Source organism: Condylostylus longicornis, unplaced genomic scaffold (assembly GCF_029603195.1).
Source record: "Condylostylus longicornis isolate FDR11 unplaced genomic scaffold, ASM2960319v2 ptg000057l, whole genome shotgun sequence".
Lineage (NCBI taxonomy): Eukaryota > Metazoa > Arthropoda > Insecta > Diptera > Dolichopodidae > Condylostylus > Condylostylus longicornis.
Window position 1 is genome coordinate 950,413 of NW_026578026.1, and position 26,160 is coordinate 976,572.

At 25.5% G+C, this 26,160-nt stretch overlaps 1 protein-coding gene across 1 annotated transcript in view; it reads right to left on the bottom strand.

Moving 5' to 3' along the window:
• LOC129612137 (GATA zinc finger domain-containing protein 13-like) overlaps positions 1-12,121 on the bottom strand; it is a 79,017-nt gene extending 66,896 nt beyond the window's left edge. The window contains exons 1-2 of the mRNA XM_055525652.1: positions 10,114-12,121; positions 9,287-9,452 (exon numbers count right to left, since the gene is read on the bottom strand). Of these exons, the coding sequence (XP_055381627.1) occupies positions 9,287-9,452; positions 10,114-11,897 (1,950 nt within the window). The 5' untranslated portion in view covers positions 11,898-12,121. The remainder of the gene's footprint in view (positions 1-9,286; positions 9,453-10,113) is intronic.
• Positions 12,122-26,160: the final 14,039 nt, after the last annotated feature.

The following is a 26,160-nucleotide window of genomic DNA, read 5'->3' on the forward strand; positions in this document are numbered from 1 at the left end:
ATGAATGTTTTATGTTGGAATCTTATTTGCAAGACTTCAGAGCAGCTTAAAAAAAGCCTGAGATCTGAGTCGGTAGTTTCAGCATGATGATTAAACGCGAATGCGATAACATGTCTTATGTAATGTTAATTGTAATGTGGGATTTCTTTTTTATATTTCAACAAAGAAGCGAGCTCATATTATATTTTCATTCAAAATGTTCGAATATTCTACTATACCTACACAGTTACAGACAGCTATACATTTTGTTGTTTGGTTTAAAAATATCAAAAAAAAAAAAAAACCAAAAAGGAAAAGAAAATTATTTCCTAGATATTTTTTAATTTTTTTCTTTATTTATTTATTATAATAGGGCTTTGGGAACAAGAACAAAAAAGTTTCGCTCGCTTATTTCATTCGTTCGTTATTTTAACGAATAGTATGTAGGAACCTTAAACAAAAAAAAAATTCTTTATTATTATTTTTTGGTTGGGTTTTTTATTCTGTTTTTTTTTTTACCCTAGTTATACTTTTCTTTTATTTTTATTTTTGTTTTTATTTCAAAAGTAACAATAATAATCATAAATTGTATCTATTGTATGAGAGTGAGTGAATGAATTGAATATATTCAATTGTATTAAATATAATAGCAAGAGATATATAAAGAATAAGAACATAATGAAAATATATACATACAAAAAAATAATAATAATTTAAGAAAAAGAATATCATTAAAAAAATATAACAAACGGGTAAGGAGAGAGAGAAATTCATACATGCCTTACACAATATAAATTTTATTTTCATATATCAGTGGTAGGCAAAGTATTTTCAACAATACCCTACGATATTTTCGTATTCGTGCAATTCATTTTAATAAAAATTTATAAATTTGTCAATAGCCAAGTAACAATAATTCTGCGCAAGGAAATCATATAATAGGATTCAGTTGTTGCTGTAACTTAATAAAATTATTAGATAACCACTTAAAGGCTAATATAACTGAATAACCTGAAAATTGACCCAAAAGATAGTTTACACTTTTATTTATTTTGTTTTTTTTTTCTTTTCAGATTACCGACTATTAATAGAGAAGCTTTTCAGTAAATTTTTAATATGGATAAAATAGGTCATTGTTATGTCATTCAATATTTTTATTTGAAAGGTCACGGTTCAGCCGGTATCAAAAGTGAACTAGATTCTACACCAGGGGAGTCTGCTCTCTCATATGCAATGATTAAAAATTAGGTAACGCAGTTTAAACGTGACCGTACGAGCTGTGAAGATGAACATCGCACTGGTCGACCAAATGAGGTCATTACGCCAGAAACGGTTAAAAAAATTCACAAAATTATACTAGACGACCGTCGATTGAAAGTGCGTCAGTTAGCTGATATAGTAGGCTTATCAAAAAATGCTGTACATCGGATATTGACCGAAAATTTGGACATGAAAAAGCTTTGCGCAAGATCGGTACCGCGTTTACTCACAATCAACCACAAACAACATCGTGAGGATGTTTCAATGAACCGTTTGGCCATATTTACTAAAAATAAGACCGGTACAGTGTTGTTAATTTCAACTTGTTTTTCAGTAGCATTTTCTCTTAAAAAAAGTAGTATGGAGAGCTTTAGCGTGGTAATTTGGGTTTATAAGTGCTTTCGTAAAATTATTTTAAATTAATGTTCCAAATAAGCTACGCGCCTACACAGCGTATTGATATTTTTGACTTTGGCTACGATAGGTTCATATTTTTCTGTTTTTGATTGTTTTTTTTTTGTGTCAAATTAATCTGGTTACATAAGCGTAAAGCGCGAACTTTAACAATATAATTTTTTTTTGGAAAATAATTTTTAATTTTAGAAAAAATAAATTTATACAACAAAAAAAATTTTTAGGTCTTCTTATTTTTGTACAAGTGGTTTTTTTAACAATACAATAATGGAATTTTCATAAACTAATGCAAATAATGACATTTTAGTATAAAGGCAAAAAAGTAGTAAAAATGGCTTTGCCATTATACTACAATTGTAGTAAAATTAACAACACTGAATAGGTATAGGAATTATTAAATAGATTCTCTCTCTCTCTCCTCTTCCCTGATACTACTTACATTTAAAATGAAACATTTTTATCTCTATATATGTTTAGCGTGTTTAATTCAATATACTAATATAGCGTCCTATCATAATGCAAGAGATTCTCTTTCTGAATTCAAATTTAAAGTGTGATCTCAATATAGTAAAAAAACTTAGCAATAGTTAAAAATGTTGTAGATCACTGACATAGCAATACATAAAAAAAAAAAAATGAAAAAATATTCTTTTATAAAATTCGTTCATATCAAATATTTACAAACTAACAAACAAAAGAAAAAAAAAACAAACAGAAAATTATTATTTCTAAGAGAGAGAATAACAGTTATTTGTGGATACATTTTTTTTTGTTTCTATTATTTACGTATGGAATATATGTATCTATGTATACACATGCGTTTATGTATATTTGTACATATGTATGTATAAAATCTTTACAAAATAAAATAATTTTTATACACACAAACATAATTATTATGGCAACATATACAATTTTACAGACTCTTTTATTTTAGATTCTTTTACAAAAATAATGTATGTATATATGTATGCATGTATATAGAATACACCACATAATAGTATATTCTTTTTTCGATATATACACACTTGGTACAAATATGTATTAATACTAGTTTATACACATATATATATATATGTTGATATACATAAAATTCTATAGAGAAAATGTTATGAAAGAAAGAAAAGAGAAAAATAATGTGAAAAATTTTCAAAAAATTCAAAAAATTCCTTCAAGGAATTCCGCCTTTACAACCATAAAAAATATTTTTGTTGATGGTTTCGCTATCGTCGCCAGCAAAACAATTTTCCGTTATTCTTTTCCGTTTTGTTTCATTTCTCACAGATTTTCCAGGGTTTTTTTTTTCCTTTTTTTGCAAGTATTGTTTGTGCGCGAATTATTATTTAATTTAGGGCGCAAGTGCACCTATTTCCGTCCCATTAAAATCATTATTTTTTTTTTTATTTTTTTTTTTGTAATTGTTTTGTTTTGATGAATAAAAATAAAGAATTGAATACACATGTTTACATTTTTTTTATTGTTTTTGTATTGTTTTCTTTATTTTAAAAAAAAAACTTTTTTTAATTAAGAAAACGAAAGGGAAGGGGTGCAGGGGAAGGACGTTATAAATTTTCTTCCATGCTATTATTAAAATCTATAATAGACAAAGACAAAGTCCACAATAATAGACAAAGAAGAGAATGACGGATTGGTGAAGTGATACTCTATCTGGCTAAAAGTAAAAATATTAAAATTGTTATATTTTTCTATTTTTATTTTTGAATCTTTGACACCCAAAACTATCGAATAATTAGAAATTTGACGAAATGATTTTTATTTGCTATATCTTTGGGCTTCTATTCTACATTCTCTCGAAACATTTTCTCGAAAATTGTGTCCCCATATATTCTTTGTATTCTGCACACCTTCGTGAAGAGTAATTAACCTTGATACGAAGTTTCTAATCACATAAGGGAGTCATCAGCGGTAAGGATATATATTCATCGCAAAATTTTGCGTTGATTTAACAGAATATTACGCTGAGCAGATTGAGATTAATTGCAATACAACAATATAACTCAAAGAGATTATTTTAAATATCTCAATAATCAATAAAAATATAAATATGAAATTTTGTTTACATGTGTCAAATTACATTTTACATTTCTAAAAAATTTCGGGTAGCAGCCATACTACTCCAAAAGCTAATTTTAGTCATGTGTCCAATTATAGATCAGATATATCCGGGAAGTTTTTGTGGAATGATCTGACAGGTTCAAGTATCTGCCATATATCCACCAAAGCGAATCTTAAATATTGCAAAAACAAGTCTTTATACTAAGATTGCCTAGGTTCAGTGAATTATTCAGCCTGTTAAAGCCGACTGAAACGTTTTTACTTCTTATGTTTTTCATTGTTCAGTCAAAGGGATATAAAGAATCTCTTATATGTACATATATATGCCTACATAATGAATTCTAAAATCTATATATGTCATGTGCGTTCATATCTTTTTGAAATTTATTAATGGTCAAGTAAAAACAAAAAAACAAAATTGTAATAATTCTTTAAAATTACTTTTATTAAATTATCCTTAATCTGAACTGACATTTTAGGAACAAATAATGTGAAATTAAATTTATTCAAAATTTATTAATATCTTTTACAAGTATTACATACATATGAGTATAAATATGTATATATTTTATAAGTATATATTATATGTAAAAATATAATCTTTAAAAAAATAAATTATTAAAGCATTTATAATTTATCATATATTAAATATTCATATACGCATGTACTTGTGTATATGTGTGTGTGTACCTGTAAAATAAGTATTCAGATAAATGTAAATGTATCGTAATATATGATATTTTATGACATGATGTTCTAATAATTGATATGGTTATCATATAATCGATTAAATTATATAAATTACCGAATGATAATTTATAAATTTTGTTTTTATTAATTAAATTTCTTGGAAGGGTTCAAAGAATATAACAAATTTTGAAATTTATATATATAGGCTTAATTTCTGGTATCCGAATACTTAATTTCTGAATTTGATTTCTTTTGATTTTCCTAACATATCGTTAGGAAGTAATTAACGAACGTTAGTTAATCGTTAAAAAAATTGTTTAAGAAAATCTAATGTGATCAGCATATAATCTAATGCGACCGCAATGTGTATTACCTTGTTTAGTAAAAATGTTACAGATGATTAAGAAAATGCATTTTGATTTCAATTTTAAGGAAATTGGCAAGCTTTTAGCCAACATATCCAGAAAGGTGTAATTTTGCTCTTACTAGAATTTCTCTCTGTGTGACTTAAATTCCCTGAAAAGCTTTTCAGTTAGTTTCGGTAACAACCAGAGCTCAAATTTCAAGAAATTCCTTCAATCCGTTCCGTAGATATGGTAAATAAAGTTGGGTCAAACCAACGGTTTGTATTGTAGCACTTTTCCCTTCAACAAGTGAAAATTCTGCTTTTAAATACAGTCTATGTATACCTATCAAACTATTAAAATTATTTTCATTCATATACAAAACTATTTCTAGAATTGCATATATTTAGGATGACGCATATATGCAGTGTTTGAAATAAAGCAAAAATTAATATAAAAAGGGGTTAACATAATGCTCGATTTTAAGGGTTAATTGTGTGAGTTAAGAGAAATAATTATATTTTTAATTTCATGGAATTTACCGTTAGCTTTTTGCGTTTATAAAAATTTGGAAAAGCTTGCGGTTTTGGAAATATAAGGTGTCAAAAATTCAAATTTTACAAATTTCAAGAGGTGATAACTTGAGAGGGGGTGGAGATGGAAAAAAATTTTCTTCTAACGAAATGAACTATTTGTTAATGTCTAAAAGCTCCTAAAATTTCAAGCTTCTACAGGCTGGGGTCTAGAAGAAAAATGACATCAAAAATTTGGAAAAAAAGGACTTTAGATAACGGTAAATTTGAACGGCCATTTTGTTTTTCTAAAGTTTAACTATAGTATATCACGCTAGGGGAAGCAAGCCACTGCCTTTCTGCGTTTGCAAAATTTCAAAAATGCTTATGGTTTCATTGCAACAAATAGTTAAAAAAGGCCATTTTTAGAGTTTTGGGGGGGTATAACTTCTAGAGGGGGGGAGATAGGTAAAAATTTTGTTCTACGGAAATAAGTTTCTAGTAAAGATCTATGTACGTATGAAGTTTCAGCTTTCTATCTTAAAGGGTGTAGAAGTTTTGTAAACAAAAAAAGTGTCCACGGACGGACGGACGGACGGACGGACGGACGGACGGACGGACGGACGGACAGAGTGAAACTAATAAGCACTTTTTTCAAAAAATTTTTTGGAAAAGTGCTAAAAAGGTAAAATCGGCCCCAACATCCGATTCTTCCCTGATCTTTCCAAAAAAATTTACACATTCATTGTTTCAACACCCCCAATTTAAATATTAAATTTCAAGGAAATTGGTTGATTATTTCTCTTTATATACGCAAAAATGTAAAATTGACTCGTAAAAACGAACATGTCCCGATGTCTGATATATCCCGAAAGTTGATCAATCCGTGTCATATCCTAAATAAACTCACATTTATTTTTTTATACCATATTTATGAAACGGATTAATGAAATTTCTTAAAATTTGATATTTGAGTTCTGGTGCTTACCAAAGTCAACTGGTGCACTTTTCGGGAAGTTCGAGCCACACAAAACGAAATTCTACTAACAGCCAAATTTAAACTTTTCTAGGTATATTAAATAAAATCTTGCTGACTTCTTTAAAATTGAAAGGAAATGTTCAAAATGCATTTTCATACTTTTCTGTAACACTTTCACTAAACTAGGCAATATACATTATAGTTGGTTATGTGCTGACCGCATCAGATTTTTTTAATAAAATGCGATCGGTAAAAAACCGAAATTTTTCTTTTTCGGTTTGTGTTAATATACATATTATAATAATCCTATAAGAATAATATTTCACATAATATACACCACAAATGAAAATGTTAATAGATGCTATATGTATAGTTAATATGAGATTATTCATAAAATTATATTTGTACAAATACACATACCAAATGTATTATTGATTTAAAAGATTATATGAATGGGGATTTATAAATTATAACATAATTGACATAAAATAATTCAGATTACAATTATTAATACATATATGTACATACTTTTGTTCATATGTTAATATATATATAAATTTATTATATTGTCCGTTATACCTGCAGTAATCAGATAAAGTTACTTAAATTGAAACTATTTTTTTTTTCGAAAAAAAATTATATGCATAAAAATTTCAACTAAATTTGCTTCTTTTTCGTATAGGTATGGAAACATTTATATTTTCAATATCTTGGTAGTTTTTTTCAATACTCAAAAAAAAAAATGATTTAGATGAATCAGGTTCCGAAATTTGAAAATTTCCCGGAACAAAAATTATAGAGTATACGATGAAACTATTATAAGAAAAGGTTTTGACGGAAAAATAAGATCATATTGGCCAGTTTTTTCGTGAAACTAGCCTTTATTAACCATAATACAATGTTTAAGAAATTGCGTATGTGTATACTAATATTTCAATTGTCTATGTCTATACTGGCAACGATAGTAGAAAATTTTTCATCTGCTTGTAACTTTGATCATCCTATTATATTGAGAAATCACTATGTTTTTTTTTGGATTTCAGCTTAATTTGGATAATTCATATTTGTATATGAAAATTTTTCTTATATATTTCATATATATAAGAAGAATGATATATATAATATTTAAAATAAGAGCTCAAGTACTATTATAGAACTTAATAATTCCTTCAGTTCCATAATACAAATGAAACTTAGTAATGACCCTAAAAATAATGAAATTTTTACATTTTTTTTTTTTGTAACATTACAAAAAAAAACCTAATTTTTCTGCTGATTTCTTACAATTTTCATATTTTCACTAATAATACAAGAAAATTTCAATAATATCATCAAATTTCTATTACATATTTTTTTTTTTTTAATATGATGTTGAAAAGGACATCATAATAATAAGGCAAAAATTATGTGAATGGAATGCAAAAATATTGAAAATCAGAAGACAAAAATATAAAACATAAAATTAAATAGGAAAAATCGAAAACGAAGACATTGAATGGAATATAAAACAAAAAATTTTTGTGTGCCTAAAGGTATAAAACGGAAGCACACACATATACACCCAGAAAAAGTATTCTTTGATAGCAAAAAAAATTATGCTGACAGAAAAAAGAAAAAATTTATGTGACATGACAACATTAATGATTCAAATACAATTTCCACACACACACACATATTAAATTGGTGATTTTAAATTCACTATACGAAAATTTTTATTTTTTCTTAAATCTTTTGATTTTCTTGAAACATCTTAATATTTATGTTATTGTGTATGTTCTTATAAGTACATTTATCGGAAATGCATTTTAATTTGATATAGACTGTAAAAATTCTATCTTAACAAATTATTTATAATAGTTTATATCGATTAAATTAACCGTTTCGAAACCGAGTTCTTTTCTGAAAAACCTAAGCAGTGTAATAAAGTTAATACGAGTATTTATGGTGGATAATTGTTTAGTAAAAAAAAAATACAACACACATCCTATTCCTCGCACAATTACTCCATTTGACTCTACGGTAAGACAATATGACTCTGTCATGTTAAAACAATATAAATTATAAAAACGTTTTCGAAATACTGCAATTCTAGTTAGGTCGAGAGGCGTAGGATTTCTAAAAATGTACCAATTACATCTAAAAAAAAAATTTAAACATAAAAAAAGATTGCTTTTCTTTCAGAAATTTATAAAAAGGATATGAATAACACATATGTGCCGTTATAAATATATATATATATTTATATATATATATATCAATCGACAAAATTAAAATTAAAATTCATATCAGGACCATATTATTCAAAATTTTTCAAATATTCTTTTGCCTATTCTCAAATTTAATTCTTCATTCACAATTTTTTTTTTTTACAGAAAACAAAATTAAATGATAATTTAAAAACATAAGAAATTTGGAAAGGGATAAGCTTTGATATAAATGAAAGACTTATGATTTTTCATAAATGGGACCATTTACCAAATTCAAATCTGTAGAACTTATATTTAATTTTTGTTCTAAATAATGAAATATATTAATATTTAATTATATTTTTATAAAATTGCATACATTTGGGCGGAGTTGTCAAAATGGTAATATTAAATATTAATACGGTTTACCAAATATTTGCATTATTGTTTTGGCGAAATTTAAGCAATACAGAACTCAATATTTAATAATAAGAACTCTTTCAAAAAGGAAGGAGTTGATGTATGGTGAAATTATAAGTAAATTTTGTTGCATACAGTGTTTTTCGAAAATAACGTTGAAGCTCTTTAATTTGTTAGTAGTTATTAAGAAGAATATTATTTAATGGGCAAGGTTGAAGGAGGGGAAGGGGTAGATGCACTTGGACATTAACGAATATAAGATTGAAAACGTCAAACAAATATTCATAAGAAATGCAAAATTTTTGAAAGTAGAGCAATGTTTTATTCGCAATTTAGTTTTTCTCATTTAATAGATCTCCATATACGATTGATTTATAAATTATTATTATTTATATTAATAATTTTCTAATTAAAAAATTAACTTACTTGATTTAAAAGACCTTCTCTAATTATCTGCAATTTTCTAATCATTGCAGTTAACATTCGTTCTTGTTCTTGAATGCTATCTGCAGTTATTGTACCACTTGCACCACTTGTATTATGATGATCATTTAATAATAATAATGAATGTGGTGACGGCGATGAATTTTCACTATAAATAATAAATAATAATATAATTAATAATATTACTAAAAAGATAGAAAATTAATAATTGTCATAGTGAAAAAAATTATTTTACATATTGGAAGGGGAATTTTTTTTATTTACTATTTATATTAAATAAAACATATACGTTACATACACCCCTTAATATATCGTCTATTTCGCAGTATTTAATATTAGTTACCAACCGCATACAATAAGGGAGATTAAGTGATTGCACCAAATTTTGGATGTCGAGTTTTCGGTGGAAATGCACTTCTGAATGGTAAGGAAATGTAAATAAACTATTTTTAAAGAGATATCCGTCTTTACGTCGGTCGGTTTGTGTATGCAAGCGGTACATATCCGAAATCCAACTGAACCGATTTTGATGAAATTTTATAAGTGAGTTAATTCGGCTATAAAAACCGTTATTTATAGCTTTCGGGATATATCAGGCCACGGGAAGTGAACCTTCTTTCGAACATTTTAAAATTTGGCTGGTATTCTTAAAATTGACGGGAAGTCTTTACAACCCATCGTCATTATGTTCTGTAACATTTTTAAGTAAACTAGACAATGTATATTGCGGTCGATTATGTGGTAACCAAATCAGACTTTTTTTTTTATATTTTAAATTTTATAAATAATTATATTAAATATATACTTACTTATTACTATTTGAATGCGGCGAACTATTATCCGGTTGTCGAGGATCTGAATTAACTGAATTTACTCTTATATTACTTGTTAAACGCTTAACAACATCATCCATGGTACGTTTCTGTGATGAATTGCTAATTGTATTGCTACTATTATTATTATTATTATTATTATTATTGTTATTATTATTATTATTGTTATTGTTATTATTATTGTTATTATTATTGTTATTATTATTGTTGTTATTATTATTATTGTTACTATTGTTATTATTGCTATTAGTATTATTATTGTTATTACTGTTACTATTATTTTTATTGCTATTATTATTATTATTATTATTACTGTTATTATTTGCTATACTGGTATTTATATTATAATTTGATGCAGTTGTAATAACTGGTTGCTCAGCTATTTGTAAGGGCATTGATGTTGTTAATGATGTAGCTTCGGTTGTTGTTGTAGTTGATACTGATGTTACTAATGATAATGGTGGTGACGCTATTGATGATGAAGATGATAATGATGTTATAGATGTTTTTAATGTTGTAATTAAACTATCATTTAAATTAATATTGTTTTCTTGTTCCTCTTGTTCTTGTATTGTTTCTTCCTCTATATGCTGTACTTGATGTAATTCTTCCTGATGACAATTATGTTGTGATTGTTGTTGCTGTTGTTGTTCATGCAATTTACTATCAAATTGATTATCTAATATATCTAAATTATCTCTATCAACTAATAATAATTCTTTATTATCATATAAATTATTTTCATATTTTAAAATTGGTGACTCTATTGGTGAATGTTTTATATTAATTAAATTTGTTGTTGTATCATAAATATCATTATTTTTATTAAAATTACATAAATTTATATTATATGCATTTAATATTGTTGAATTATTATTATCTGTGTTATATTCGAAATCATCAATTGAATTTTTAATAATATGTTGTTGATCTTCTTGTTGTTGTTTCTGTACATTATTTGTATTATTGTTAGCATCATTATTATCATAATTATTGTTATAATTAACATTACTATTATCATTATTTTTTTTTGTAAATAAATTTGATTTATTTATATTAACATCATTATCATTATTATCATCATTAATAGTTTTTGATTGTAATAATAATTTATCAATTGGTGAAAAAATATTTAATTGGGATGTTATTGTAGCTGTTGTTGTTGCTGTTGATGATTTTGGTGATTTTGAATCTGTTAAATTTGATGCTGATATTGTATCAATTTTTGTTATTGGTATAGCAGCTGCTGCAACCGTTTCTTCATTTATAATATTATTTATAGATGATGATGATTTATTAATACTAATTTGATCATCGTTATTTGATAATAATAATGTTGGTAGTTCAGCATTATTAGGTGATGATGATACAGATGATGATTGTGATGATGATGATTGTGACGATGTTGTTGAGGTCGTTATTGATGTTACAGTTGCAACAGTCATTGTTGTTGTTGACATTTGATTTGTCAATAGTTTATTATGAATATTTTTATAATTACTATTATTATTATTACAATTAATTTGATCACTAGTTTTTTGACAATCACTATTACTGCTATTTTTATTATTATTACTATTGCTACTATTATTGTTATTATTATTATTTATATTTTCTGATGGCACTAAAATATCACCATTAAAATTATGCCAATAATCTTGTTGTTGTGATTCTGTTGATGATGATCTTTTATTATTATGTCGTAATAACATTAATGAATTTAAATCTTTATTATAATTAAGATCATTAGATGGTGGCATCAATATTGATTTATCAATATTGCAATATATATCTGGATTAATATTTGATGATTTTATTGATGTTGTTAATTTTGATTCTGTTGCTATTGTTTCTGTAACTTTTGATATTGAATCATTTGTTATCAATGTAGTTATATTATTATAAAAATTATCATCATTTTTACATTTGAAATTATTATTTATATTATTATTAATTTTGTCATTAATATTTAAAAATTCATTACAATCATCATAATTTATTTTATTTTTATCGATATTCTTATTATTATCACCATTATTATTTACGTTATTGTTATTATCGTTATCTTTATTTATAATATTTATTGAAATATCATTTAAATTATTATTAATTGAACAATTATTAGGATTATATTTATTATTATTGTTATTATCATCTAAACAATTATCATTCGTATTATAATCAATATTATTATTATTATCGTTATTATTATCTATATTATCACTATTACTGTTTAAAATATTAAAATTATTAATTATATAATCATTATTTTTGTCATTATTATTGATATTTTTATTATTTTTAGTAAAATTTTTATGACTTATTCTACTATTATTATTATTATTATTATTTTTAGAACGTTTTAATGGCGGTATTATATTATTTTGATCGTATGAATCAGTAATTGTATATTGAGTTCTCGTTCTTTTACTGTTATTGTTATTATTATCATTAATATTACTATTATCGTTATTATTATTATTATTATTTTTCAATGTTTTATTATTATTACTATTAGTTATAAAATTTTTTGCCGTTTTACTAATTGTTGTGTCTGCTGCGATCTTTTCTTTATGTGTATTATTATTGGATAATTGCATTATGATATTAGATTTTAATTTTATCTGAAAAAGAAAAAAAAAAATATTAAGTTTTTATCAAAGTGAAATTTATATTTTTTACTTTTGTCTATATTGAATAATAATAATGGATAATATATTAATATTTTTATACCTGTACAACTGAGTCTTCATTTCGCTCACGAATATTTTCTTTTAAAATATTATTATTATTCTTAAAATATTTATTACTTAAACAATTTTTTATATCACAGCCTTTATATTCGCCTCTAATATTGATATTATTATTTTTGATATTTTTTTTAATAATATTTTTATTATTATATTGCTCTTTATAATATAATTTTATTTTATATAATAATTGTACTGATTCTATATAATTTTTCTTATTAGTTTTAATATAATTATCATAGTTTTTATATTTTTTTTCAATTGAATTTAATTTTTCGAAAATTTTACTTGTTTCAGAATTTTGTTTTAATATTTTAATATTGTCACAGTAATATTTGAGATAGTTTTTATTGAAAGAAAACTGATACTTATTTTTATCAATGTAATTATTGTTTTTATTATTGTAATCTTTTAATTTTCCATCATTAGTACGATAATAATTATTATGAATGTTATTATTATTATTACTGTTATTTATATTATTTTTTATTATTTTTAATTTTGATATTGTATTTTTATTATTTTTAATTTCTATTTCTTTTTTTTGAATTTTATTTAATTTATTTTTTGAATTATATAATACTGATTTATCTAATAATTGTTTATTGCTTTGATTATTATTGTTATTATTAGTTTTATTGTTACTGTTATTATTACTGTTATTATTGTTATTATATTTATTATTTTTGACGTAATGTTCGTTATTAATTGAATGATTTTTTGTGTTACTTATGCTTTTAATATTCGTGTTATTGTTATTATTTAATTTATTGTTATTAATATTTTTCTTATAATAATATTTTTCATGAAAATTTATATTTTTATTTGTTTCACAATTCTCATTAATATTGTTAATATTGTGTGACATATTATTTTAGTCAAATATTTTTATTATTTGTTTTTTTTCTTTTTATTTATTTTAAATAAAAATAACTGCTATTTTGAGAGAAATAATATATGGAATTGATTTTTAATAATGGTACAAATTATATGTATATATATATATATATTAAAATAAATGGCACTATGTAATAACTACATAAAAAAAAAAACAAAAAAAAAATCACTTAGTTAAACCCTAGGAGGATTCTTTTCTTAGTATATGTCAATATGTTTTGCTTTTTTTTAAATTTATTATGGCCACCGTGATGTGTTAATCCGTTCGCAGCTGAAATGAGTTTCCGTTGCTGTGATTTTTGGTTTTAATTTATTTTTTTTTTGTTTGTTCTTAAAATATATAGCACATTTTTATTATTTTCTATATCCGTTTTGTATTATAAACTATTTTGTTGCAAAAATCCATTTAATTTTTTCAAATGATGAATAAGTTTTAATTTTTAATTTGGCGCCTGTGATCGGCCGCATTTCTATAAGAAAGACAAAAGCAGCAATACTGAAAATAAGAAGTAATGTTGTTAAGTTTTAGTTATTGACAAAAATTAAATATTTTTTTAATTAATAAAATTTAATTTTTTATATAATATAGATATATGGTAAGAAAATTCCTGGGGATTAAAGCGTAAGTGTAAATGGAAATGGATGGACTGATTGTGTTACCAAGCAAGAGATTTTTATCATATTTGAATAAGGATGAGAAAAAAGAATCGTTGGTCTCGGGGTAATAGATGAATTGTCACCCTATTTTGCAAATCTACAATCTATAGTCTACAATAAGGAATAGTAGAGTGAAGGTATTATCTATGTTTAACGAAATAAGAAGACTTCTTATAAGCTATATGGAAACAACATATATCTTTATCGTATATCGTATATACATATATACCACATTGAACTTTCTGAATTTTCTTTGAATTTATTACTATAGTCCTAATATTTAAGGATCAAATCAATTTAATTAAGTTATTTGTAATTACGTAAAGAGTAAAAGTGGGTTGCGATATTTTTTTTTTGTTTTATTAATCACTTTCGGAACCTATAAATTTATTCCGGAAATCGTAGTTTTACCAAAAAGAAACATAAAATTTATTATCCTTATATTTTAATTTTTTTTTTCTTTTTTTTATCAAATTTTAATATCCTTGTTTATTTCTTGTTAAGTATTTTATCAATTTTCATTTTATGATTATTTTGGATTTACGTATAGTTTTAAATATGTTTGTATGTAGTTTGTTAAATGATTTTGTGTCTACTATGTATACGTGTTTAACAAATTAAATAAAAACAAATTTTTGCGTATGCTTTTATTAAAACACACGCAATTATATATGATTATGTATATATGGAACGTGTCGAAGATCCGATAGCAGATGGCGCGATTGAATGAAACTCCATCAGTTGAAAAATTGGAAACTTGACAGTCGTGTGCCCTATATCAATTCACAAATATCTCTGAAGTTTTAATTGAATGGCCTAATAGGTTTGAGTAGCTGCCATTAAACTTCAAAAGCTAATTTAAAATATTCAAAAAAATAATAGAGTTGTGTGTCCAATTATAGTTCAGACATATCCATGCAGTTTCAAAAACAAATTTTAAACTCAGATTGCTAACATGCAGGGTATAATTCGGTCGGTTTATACCGACTGAAACGTTTTTACTTGTTTTAAATATGTATTGCAGCAAAACCATTAGCATTCCTTAAATTTTGTAAGAGCAGAAAAATAATGGCTGACTTCTTCTACCGTACTGTATACTGTATTTGAACTTGACAAAAACAATATGGCCTTTAAAATTCACCGTTATCTAAAATCCTAAACCCCAGGCTATGAAAGCCTGAAATTAACAGCTTTCAGACACTAATAAATAGTTCATTTTGTTAGAAGAAAATATTTTTTTACCTCCACCCCCTCTCAAGTTATCACCTCTTGTTGAAATTTTTGGCACCTTATATTTCCGACACTGCAAGCCTTTTCAAATTTCCAAAAAACAATAAAGGTAATGGTAAATACCCTGTCATTAAAAAATATAATTATTTTTCTTAACTCATGCAACTAACCCTTAAACGCGAGCATTATGTTTTCGCCTCTCAAAAATTTTCTTTTTCTTTATTTCAAAGATTGCATACCTTGATGATCATAAACGTATGCAATCTTTGAAAAATGTTCGTATATGAATGAAAATGATTTTAATAATATAGTATGTAAATGGAGTGTTTCTAAGCATTATTTTTCACTTGTTGAAGCGAAAAGTGCTGTATCACAAGCAATTGGTTTAGCCAAACTTTATTTATTCTATCGTTTATTCTATCAACGTGCGCTTTGGGGTTAACCCCAAACTTAGAACACCCTGTACATATTTCTAGAAATTTATAAATTTAATATGTAATTATATTTTTTGTTTTATTCTTCCTTCACGTCCTTTCGATTTTTTTTTTTTTGGCGCCCTTTTATTATTATAAAAAAAATAAAAGGAATTCGATATTTTTATGAATAGAAAATATTGTGAATAGAAAGGAAAATCCTTAAAATAAATATTCCTTTTTCTCTTCTTCTTCTTCTATTTGGACAAAAAAAAAATAAAAATAAATTTAACACAATACGAAATAGAAAAAAGAAAATCATTTTAGAAGAGTCCTAATTCAAGTACAAAAATTGTAAAGGAAAGAAATGAAGAATACGATAAAAGATGGCAAAAGGAGACAGAGGGGAAAGTGGTAGAGATTAAGAGGAATAGCTAAATTTTTTTTATTTTCAAACCTTTGTATTTACAATTAAATACAAAAACTACATCAGAATCATTTTAAACCGCACTTTGAAAATTTTTCAGGAGATCTAAAATTTTTTTTTACATCTTCAACTTGTGGTTTTATGATTTGTACTCCAAATATAATTTATTAAAAAATTGTAATTTATTAAACCCTTGATCTACCTAGGTGTCTCTCCGAAATATCAAGTATCTTACGGAAATCGAGTGCTCCCTACTTCTTGTGCCACAAGAGTGAAACATCCAAGACACATTAAGAGATTAATAAGATTTCTCACCGAGTTCCTTCTCAACGCAATAGTTTTCATAAGCCTTTTCTTGAAATTTTTGCTAAAAAACTTCTTATATTATTAGAGAACTGGAAGATTATTCCAGAGTTCCAATCTCAACATAATTTAGTTTTGCATTAGAAATATTTGTATAATCATTACCAAACCCCTGATGACATTATACGTTTTCACACAGACAGAGGAAAAAAAAATTAAAATCAAAATTTTTAAGAAGCGGGAAAAAAAATTTTAGCTCAAAATTGGATTTACGATAATTCTTATGTAAGGTAAATGTATTCACCTTTTTATTACTTTACCATACAAATTTATATATCTAAGATATATTTTATAGATAGCTATATACTGCTTAATACATTATATATTATGTAAATATATTCTTGTATATTCCATTTTATATAAAATTGTACAAAGTAAAAGAGAAGAAAAGTGTTAATAACAACAGGATGTAATAAGGATTTATGAAATTTCCTTTATTCCTCAATTCATCAATTTTAAATGATTTGGTGCTATATATGTTATGTGTATAATATGTAAGTAGTTTTAAACCGCAAGCCTTTTGTAAATTATTGTGACTTTTGTCTATACTCTAATATTATTGTATGAATATGTACATATAAACATCGAAATCTCATGATTTTATTGGAAGAACAAGTGAAAAATGTTATATGTATATACTTGTATGTACATAAACAGAGTATACCACCAGTCTTTTGTCGACAGCTTTGTTTATTTCTCCAAAATAAAATAAATTCCAATATATGTGGTATTTTTTATAAAGTTAAGCGAAACTGTTGCACAAGACTTGAAAGAAAAAAATTATTCCGCAGTAATATATTGTATATGCATAGTTCTTTTAAAGTGAAATATACAGATATATCCCCTTCCGGAATACTGAATACTGAGGAAATACTGTATATAGATGGCATAAAAATACGTGTATTTTGTATGTTTTATTTAGAGTCAAGCGTATACAATACCTTTTTGAATTACGACCGAAACATTTTGTATAAATTTTTTCAAATTTTATAATATCCTTTTGTATTTTTTTTAAATATATGTTCAGAAAATTGGTTTTAAAAAAAAAAACATAAATAATAATGCTTTTTAATCCTGTTTTTCGAACAATACTTTATTGGTTCGTTGGTGTCGTCTACATTTCCTATATAAAAGAACATTTTCTCCTTTTATACTTTTCTACTTTTCTCCTTGTATAAAGACTGCTTTTCTCCTTGTATATCTTCTGGTGTAAAACTTTAAGGATAACGAAAATTTTTGATATTGTCAACTTTTTATTTTATTTTCCCTTTTTTTTTTTGTTGGATATTGTTATTTATTACTTGTATTATTGTTATTATTATATTTTTTTTTGGTAAGTATAACAAAGTAATAATAACGCTAAAATAGTAATTTCAAATAACAATTTTAAATTGAAAAAGGATATTAAGGATTAAGACACAGTTCAATATCGGAAGTAATCGTACAAAATATAATATAGTAGTACGTTACATTTTATTATAATTAAGGAATGATAATTGGTGGATAGTGATAAGTTTTTAATAATAACCAAACAATTATATTGAAAAACTGATATTTAAGATTATTTATAAATATATATATACCTATATTTAAGGATTAAGATACTTCAGATTTGAATTTGTTGAACAATATTCAAAAATTTGAGATAGATATTTAAAAGTAAACTAAAACTTTCAAAATTCGTACAGAGTAACTTAAGGTTATTGTGAAAATTTTTTAAAAAATTGTATCAAAATTTCCTCTCATATTTAAATCCAAAATTTTAAAACGTATAGTGTAGTTATCGGTGCCTGAAGAAATATTTTTATTTTTCTTGATAACGAAATCCGAGTAAATCGGCCGTAAGTACTAAAGAAAATTTTCAAATAATTTTTACTTTTTATATGATTTATAATTCGGCTTATTTAAAAGTAACCCGTACTAAGTTTAGAGCCCATTTTTCTTGATCTTTACTCGAATTATAATATGAAATTTTTATTAAAGCTGTACCATCATTTCTTATACCCGTACGAACGTATATTCGAAACGTATACCAAATTTGCCTTACCGTTTATAACGATAAGAAATAATGATCTAAGACATAAACTCAAGTGTATGTTTTTGATCAGCGTCGAATTCTGAGTCGATTTAGCTTTGACTGTCCGTCCGTTCCAACGATAACTCAAAAACTAATTGAGCTTAATTCACTAAATTTTCATAAAAAATTTATAAGAGAAAATGCAAGAATGCTGTTTAAACTAGTTATGGTCGAGATATTATGGTACGGGTACTTGCCATACAACTTCAAAATTTATTTGACTATATCTCAGAAACTTAAAAGCTGTTGTACCGCACAAGCAAATATATCAGTAGGGTCAATGTGCTTGATAAAAATTGTTGAAATTCCATGACTCATTCTGATAGTTGCCATACAACTCCAAAAGTTATTTGGCATTATCTCAGAAATTATTGCAATTGTAATATAGAAATCTCATGAATACAAGTGTATTATTAGGGCTGTTATGTGTGATAAAAATCGTTGAAATTTCTTGGCTCCTTGTGGTAACTGCCGTACAACTTCATTAGCAGTTTGATCATATCTTAAAAAAATATTGAAATCACAGTACTGAAATTTAGTTTATATTAATATGATAATGTGGCAAATTAAAGCCATAGTCTGTAAGCTATGGCAAATTTATTCACACATAGGGTAACAAATTCGTACGGGTATCACAGAGCTGACACGGTTATATTTTTTAGATTGAAAAATAGTAAATGTTAATTAGTTCTTTAAAAGTTACTATTGCTAAACATATATATATCTATATATATATATATATATATAATGTCTAAAAACGCACTTTCACATAATTATAACCAGATCAAGGTCATATCATTTAGTTAATACTTTTTCTTTATACGCAATTTATTTAATGTATAGTAAAATTTTTTGATATTTAAATATTTTTTTATGGAATTTCCAAAAAAAAATATTTTTACGGGCATTATACGTTAATAGTTATTGTTAGATTTAACGAAGTAACTTTTCAAAAGTAATTTTGTTTTTGTTTTTTTATAGTATGACTTTTATTTCATTATTTTTAATAGGTCTGTAATTTTACCATTTATATATAAATTTAATTTTTTTTAGTTTAATATAGTTTTTTAGAGACAATAAAGAATAATAGCGTATGTAATTATTTATATGTATATATATATAGTTGTATTTATTACTTGTGATTGAGTACAACCGTATACAAGTGAGTGATTCAAAGATTTCTTTAATTTAAATTAAAAATTTTCAATTTAAAAAAATTTATAGAATTGATTCTTTATAATCAATTTTAAGTCAATAGTAAAGCCCTGTATAGGTGATGCGTAACATGTACATATTGTAGTAACCGAGCCGAGTTTACACCCAGTAATGTAAACTTTTAATTAGTTGTCTGTAATTTTATTTAGAACTATAAAAATGTTGGTATTCTAAATAAAATATCTTTATTAAAAGGATAAATCAATGAATATTGTCGACAATATTATTGGGTGTTAAAAACTAAATTTGAACTATAATATTACAAGATTTGATTTTACATTTTTGACCATATATAATACAAGAAACTAATTAACGGGCTCTTCTTTGAAAATTAATACATTCATACAGGCGTTCTTAGTTTTCAAACAAACCTAAAATTGAGGTATTTATCAAGACGAATCTCTGCAACATAAGAAACAATAGGATTTAATAGGAATATTAAGAGTATTATAGTAAGGTACAATAGGAATATTATAAGGTACATGATATTTAGTTGAGAATTTTACTAACTTTACTTAAGGAATGGAAAAAATGTTTAAAGGGGAATTTTTCAATTTGTTTACACAATCATACCACATTTTTACCGACTGCATTACATACAATAACGAAGATTATTTGATGGCAACAAATTTTGCCTATCGAATTTTCAATGGAACTTCTCCATAGTAGGGAGCGTATTTAAACTATATTTAGAGAGATGTCGGTCTGTCTGTCTGTCTGTGTTTGCAAGTGTGTATTTTAGATTGGCTGAACCGATTTTCATTAAAATTTTTTATTTGACTTTGTTTTGTCTAGGTCACGGATTGATCGACTATTGACATATTTCAGATTCCGGAAATTGGACTTTTTTGCGGGCAAATTTTAGACTTATAAAGAGAAATAATCAACTAATTTCCTTGAAACTTAATATTTAAATTTGGAGTGTTAAATTTTAATTTGAAGGGGCTCGGAAATCAAACTGCAGGTCGATTTTATATTTTTTATCATATCTACAAAACGGATTGATGGATTTTTTTTGAAATTTGATATTTGAGTTCTGGTTGTTACCGAAACTAACTGGCGAGCTTTTCAGGGAATTCAGATGGCATAAAGCGAAACTCTACCAAGAGACAAATTTACAGTTTTCATGGTATGTTAACTAAAAGCTTACTAATGCCCTAAATATTGGAAAGAAGGCATTTTTATAATATTCTGTTGCACTTTCACTAACTAGACAATACACATTGCGGTCGGTTATGCGCTGGCAACATCAATTTTCTTTTTTTTATTATAATTACAATTTAGGCTTTTATAAGTATATAGTTTTTGTCTTTTATCATTATTTTTTATTGCAAAGTTTTTTAATTTATTGAACGAAATAGAGAAATAAATTTAAAAAAAAAATTTAATTATACGGGCTTTAGAATTCGGTTTAAAAGTGTTTTTAATAATAAAAGTGCGCGACTATGAAAAAAAAAGATAAAAAAATTTTTCTATTGTTTTTATTTCAAAAATTTCTTAATTTTTGAGGTGTGTAGTTTTGTTTTTCAGTTTCAACTTTCAAAAGATTTAAAACTTGACGGAAAGAAGAAGAAAAATAGTTTTTAAAACACTTTTTGCGATAAAAAAAAGTTAATGAGTTTTTTACACCTCTCGGACAGGTAAAAAAAAATACAATTTATTTTTTATTTTTTTTTTTATTTTTTGAGTTGATTTTTTATTTATTTTATCATTTATGTGATTATACTTTTTATTTTTTACAATTGAGGTTATACTTTTTTTTTTGTTTTTTCATCTAGTTTTTTTATTGTTTTTTGAAATTTATTTGCTACACTTACTTCTACAGTGAAATCTAAAAAATAAGGAAAAATCAATTTGTTTTCGGTCAATGATCAATGACTTGGAAGATCTAAGAAAGAATTGCAAAATTTTATTTTATGTTTTAATAGAACCATTCCTAACAAAATTCTGTGTGAACTAAATAAACATAGATTTCACGTTCACCTTTTAATGGAAAATAGGTTTTATTTCTACTGTATACATAGTATTTAAGCTCTCTACGCAATTTAATTATTGTTGACACACCACGTTTTATTAACTTCTTGTATGTTGGTCAAACCACTGTTTCTGGTTTGTTGGTCCGGAATGGAATTTATAAAATAGGCTCATTTGCATGTTTTTTAAACACATTTAACACGTATTATTGGCAAAACTGTGAGAGATAAAGGAAAATGTTATACGGGTTAAGGCATCAGTATGGTACACGGCTGGCTCTAAAGGTGATCGCGGCACGGGTGCTGATGTATATAGCCCCAACTATAGGTGCTATGCGCCTTTGGGCGAAGCTTCCTTCGTTTTTCAGGCGGAAGTCTTCGCCATCGGGACATGTGCTATGCCGTGCTTGAGCGGTGGCTCGCGGAAATTTTCCATCTTTACAGTTTCCGATAGGCAGACTGCCTTGGCGGCACTGAAATCATGATCTTTTAACTCGAAACTAGTCTGGAGTTGTTTCAACAATCTGGAGAAACTGAGTGTGATTAACAAAGCCACTCTTATGTGGGCTCCTGGTTATAATGGAATACCTGGAAATGAGGAGGCCCATTATCTGACGAAGTTGGCTGCAAATGCCTCCTTCATCGGATCTGGTCCGAGTGTGGGCCATTCTATGAGGTGTCTTGACCAGGTCGTGACTGACTGCGTGGGTGGCTTCGTGCGAAGACTTCTTTGGCTGACAGATCGCAGGCCTTCCTGACATTGCAAGGCGGAGCCGCTCTTCCCTGAGGGTTCTATCGGGGTTTGTCACTGACAGATCAAATACGCAGAGATTTAGATTCTGAGACAGCAAGGAGAACTTCAATCATGTCCTATTTGAGTGTGATGGCTTGGTCCACTCTAGATACAGATTTCTTGGGCCTTGGATTCTCATGAAACTTATTTCGTATAAACTCTTATACGAAACATTCTGATATGCCTTATGATTACATGAGTATTGCTAAAGTAATTTAGCTTATGATTTGTTATAAACCAAATCCAGCTTACGATTTTCTCTGAGAACGAAATTATATTAATTTTGTATGAATTTAGATTAAAAATGATAATTGCTGGTAAGTATAACAATAATTTGTATTACAGTTCAATATCTTCATTTTATATAATTATTAAATACAGATCATTACCTTAATTGTATAATAATTATATACAAAAATTATTCAGTAATTAATTGTATGTAATCAGACTATAACAAGGTTTACAATCAGAAAATTTTGTGTATTCATGAATAAGAGTTTACTGTATTTATTTAATTTTATAAAATATTTCTATTATATGTATTAGAAATAACTCTTAAAATAGACATAATATCTTGTTATATTAAATGGTTATCTTAACAATTTTGCTAATGAGCTGGAATCGTATACATTCACATATACGTAAAAACAAAAATTAACAGGTATTATTTAATACATTTTTTCTCATTATTTGTTTATTACCATACATACACACAAATCAATTGTTGATTATATTAATGATTGTATACAGTATAACAATAAAAACAATAATAGCTGTCATTTTATCTTATCTATTTTTTTACTCATTTCTTTCTATTCTTTTATTATTATTTCTGTTATTGTTTGAATGTGTACGATTATTTAAGATTAATTATTATGGATTTTTATTGTATATAAATGTATATATATGCTTTCATATATACAATACATATATAGAGTTTATGTATATTCTAATTTAACAAAAAATTTTTTGAAAAAGTTTATTGTTTTATAAATTTTCTCATGAAATTTTATTCCCTTAAGAAATAGCGAAAAATTTCTAATGTCCGTCATTTTCGTTACCGTCATCTTTACTTTATGTTTTATTATTATTATTGTTTTTGACATAATTTATAATGAATATTGTATATGTTGAATATAAAAATGATGAAATCGTTCATTTATTTTATTCAAGTGAATTTTAATTTAATACGTGTACATTATGTTTGTTGTATTTAAAATAAAAGAATTTGTTTTACATAAATCTATTTAATTTTTATTGAATATAAGTAAAAAGTATACTCGTTACGAAACATACAAATATTATCGTATGTTATGTGACTTTAATATTACAATAATAGTGGGTTGTTGTGTAATTCAGCAATTAAAATTTAGAAGCTGAATTATGGATTATTCAAGTATTTTTACATTGTTTACCAAAATTTCCAATTCTATATACATATCTGACTGTAACCCTTTGCACTATAAAGTCACCTCTGGCGTGACAAAAATATTTTTCTCTAAGACTCTGAAGTCACCTCTGGCGTGACAAAAATATTTTTCTCTAAAACTCTGAAGTCACCTCTGGCGTGACAAAACAGTTTTCAATTCATGCATGCGCAATTCAATTATTGTTAGTATTGAGTGTATTCTCGTCTGTAAGGTTGCGCACATTTAGTACAATTATATGTTTAAATTTTTAAAAATCAAAACCAGAAAAATTAAATCAGAGTTGGCCGAGAACAAATTAGAAAAACAATTATAGTGCAAATGGTTAAAATTGCAGTAGAATTGTATCAATAAGTAATTCAGCAATCTACTATATTTATATTTTAATAATTTAGGGATTAGCTTCTTTTACCGCGGCATATACATATTTGAACTTTTAAAAAATAAAATGGCCATTAAAATTTACCGTTATCTAAAATCTGTTTTTTTTTCCAAAATTTATAATATCGCTTTTCTTTTAGATCTCAAGTTGTAAGAGTCTAAAATTTTAACAGCCACTCTTAGACATTAATAAGTAGTTCATTTTGTTAAACGAAAGTCTTTTTCAACCGCCACCCTACCTCAAGTTATCGCTTCTCGAAATTTGTAAATTCTATAAATGTAAAAAGCTAACGGTAAATGGCATGTCAATGACAAATGTAATTGCTTTTATTAACTCACGCAATTAACCCTTAGGGCATCATTTTAACGACTTTTTAATTTTTTTCGGCCTCATCCTAAAGGTATGCAATTTTTAAAATAGTTTCGTATATGAATGAAAGTAATTTTAATAATGTAGTACATAGCCAGATCATTTTTAACAGAAGTATTTTCACTTGTTGACCCAACTTTATTTTCTATTCCTATATAATGCAGGTAAATCTCTTGAACTTATAATAGTTTGATTGTAAATTTTTAAAAAATAATAGACAAGAAAAAATATATTATAGTTGTAAATTTTTGTTAAGTAGTTTGTAGTTCCTGTTAAAATATAAAGAGTAAAACATTAAAAAAAAAAACAAGTGGGAAGAAAGGAAGGACATATTTTTTTCGTATTTTTCAAAGGGATAAGCGAAACAATGATTTCTCTATGACAGAATAAACATTCATTGTGCAATTATTATTTTTTTTCATTTTCATTATTCTTCTATTATAGAGAAGAAAATAAAAGGCACAAAAACAAATTAAATGGACAAAAAGCGTTTATTTAAAAATAACTGGTATATAAAAAAAAAAGAAAAACTTCAAAAGGATTTGAAAAGAAAATTTCATTCATAATGTTTTTATGTTCGCCTTTCAAAGCGGCCATTTTTATGAAGAAAAACCTCTTAAGTTGAGTGTTTTACTGGCCTTTTATCATTACATTATTATTTTGGATATCCTTTGTACGATTATTTATTTTTTCTTTTTCATGTTTCTTTCATGTGAGAGAGATTTTGTCCTACAACAAAAGAAAAAAAAGGATAATCGAAAAAATTGTATGCAAAAGAAGAAAAAAAAACAACAACAATAAATTAATGTCAAAATCATAAAATGACCACTGTGATAATATACAGGAAAGGGGAAATGGGGATAGTATTCAATACATTAGACTTTAATCACCATAATATCCTTAAAAATCTTATTCAAAACAAATTCTTATGCAATTGAAAAAAAAAAATAATTCTCACCCACTCCTATTATGTTAAGATTTTTTTTTCTTATTGTTTAGTTCAAAATTGTTTTTAGTATTATATAAAATTCAGTAATAAACAAAAATTAT